Genomic DNA, 1,662 nt, shown 5'->3' with positions numbered 1-1,662 from the left:
GTATTTGTTTGTTTTTGTTTTTTTTGGTATGGTTCTTGTATTTGTTTATACGGTATGTATAATGGTTGAAAATAATAAAAACATTGATGGAAAAAAATAATAGAACCGATCTTTAAAAAGGCTACATCCTGATTCTTATCCGGGTTTTTTTTGTTTTGTTTTTTTTAAATGGACACAATAAAAGGTTCATGTTTTTGTCTTCCTGTATTATAAAACAAAAACACTAAAACTGTGTTTGAACCGCTGAGGAGTTTGTGCTCTGAGAGGAGCACCACCGGCTGCATTCAGAGCGAGGGAAACGGTTTCTGATGGATCTGCCGACCCAGTCGGATCTCCTCTGCTCCTTAAGATCTACTTCTCTCATCGTTTGCTTGGAAACGATTAAGTCTGTTCCACCATTTTTTACATCACAGAGGAAAAGGTTTTGTTTATTTAAGTCTAAAACAAAATTAAATCTTGGTTCCTTCAAAACAAAAAAATATTTTTTTGGTGCACCTGTTTGAAAGGAAAAAAAAAAGTCATCTTCTAAGTCCATTTTATTCAGCTAGACTCAGGAAAGAATGACTGAATTAGGAAGGTCACCAACTCCTAATCTAGACAACAGAAAACTGTTAATCTGCCTGGATGATCTTTAGAGGAGGTTCTGGTAGATTAAGGAACATTGATCTCTCACCTGTCAGCTCTTTAACCTTCTTCTCCAATACCAGATTTTTCTTCTTTAGTTCCTCCACCTCCTCTCCCCGTCTCTCCAGCTCCTCCTCTTGCCGGCTCCTCAGCTGCTCCCCCTCTCTTAGCTCACTGATGGTCTCCTCTTTTTTGTCATTTTCCTCCTGCAGCTTCCTGATCTCCTGTTCCAGAGCGGCTGACAGGACAAACAGGACAGACTTAAATCTGTCGACATTAGATGCTCACTTTCTAAAGCGAGCCGAGAAATGGTTGATGTCTTTTCAGGGTTTTTAAAATAAAACATCCAAACCTCTTTTCTTTGCTGCTCCTCCTCCCTGCTCCTCTGAAACATCTCGTTGACGTTTACTGCTCTCCTTCTGCTCCTCGCCGCTGTCTCCTCCTGTCGTCTTCCAGCAGCTGCAGGTCGGTCTCTGAAAGACACCAGAACCTTCAGACCTAAAAGTCTTAGTGAAACCAGTCTGACGGAGGAAGGAGGGAGTGTTTACGTCTCCTGTGGCATTTCTCAAGGCTTCCTGAAGTTGCCTGATGGCTCCATCTTTCTCCTTACAGATCTCTGACAGCTCAGATATCCTCTGCTGCTCCAGACTCTGAAGACACCAGAGAGTCAGTCACTAAAACTTTTATTGTTTAAAAAAAAAAAAGAGAATGAGAAACTATATGAACGAACACTGTAAGACCAAAAACAAACAAGCCGACTTTTCTCCAAACCTGGCTGGGTTATGTTTTCACACCCCACTAAAGAAAAAACACCTCCCCCAGATGTAGGGGGGAGGTGTCCTCACTAGAGGGGTGAAAGGCTGAATAAGGCCCCGTCCACACGAAGTCAAAACGAACACGAAACGCTAATATTTCCAGAACGTTTGCCATAAAGACGGAGACGTAAAATAAATGTGATCGTCCACACGAATGCATGAAAACGCTGCAAAATGTATGCCAGGCCTGTAAGTGGCGCTGTGGTGCCAAAGCAAAAATAGG

The 1,662-nt window shown here is 42.1% G+C and overlaps 1 protein-coding gene across 1 annotated transcript in view; it reads right to left on the bottom strand.

Annotated features, from left to right (window-relative positions):
• Positions 1-1,662, bottom strand: part of LOC107098465 (kinesin-like protein KIF20A) — a 30,330-nt gene that overhangs the window by 14,031 nt on the left and 14,637 nt on the right. The window contains exons 19-21 of the mRNA XM_015396178.1: positions 1,173-1,274; positions 977-1,097; positions 674-862 (exon numbers count right to left, since the gene is read on the bottom strand). Coding sequence (XP_015251664.1) covers positions 674-862; positions 977-1,097; positions 1,173-1,274 — 412 coding nt within the window. The remainder of the gene's footprint in view (positions 1-673; positions 863-976; positions 1,098-1,172; positions 1,275-1,662) is intronic.

This window comes from Cyprinodon variegatus, unplaced genomic scaffold, assembly GCF_000732505.1.
Source record: "Cyprinodon variegatus isolate N-32 unplaced genomic scaffold, C_variegatus-1.0 Scaffold779, whole genome shotgun sequence".
NCBI lineage: Eukaryota > Metazoa > Chordata > Actinopteri > Cyprinodontiformes > Cyprinodontidae > Cyprinodon > Cyprinodon variegatus.
Note: the sequence above shows the minus strand (reverse complement) of the source record. Positions and strands in the feature narration are given on the sequence as shown.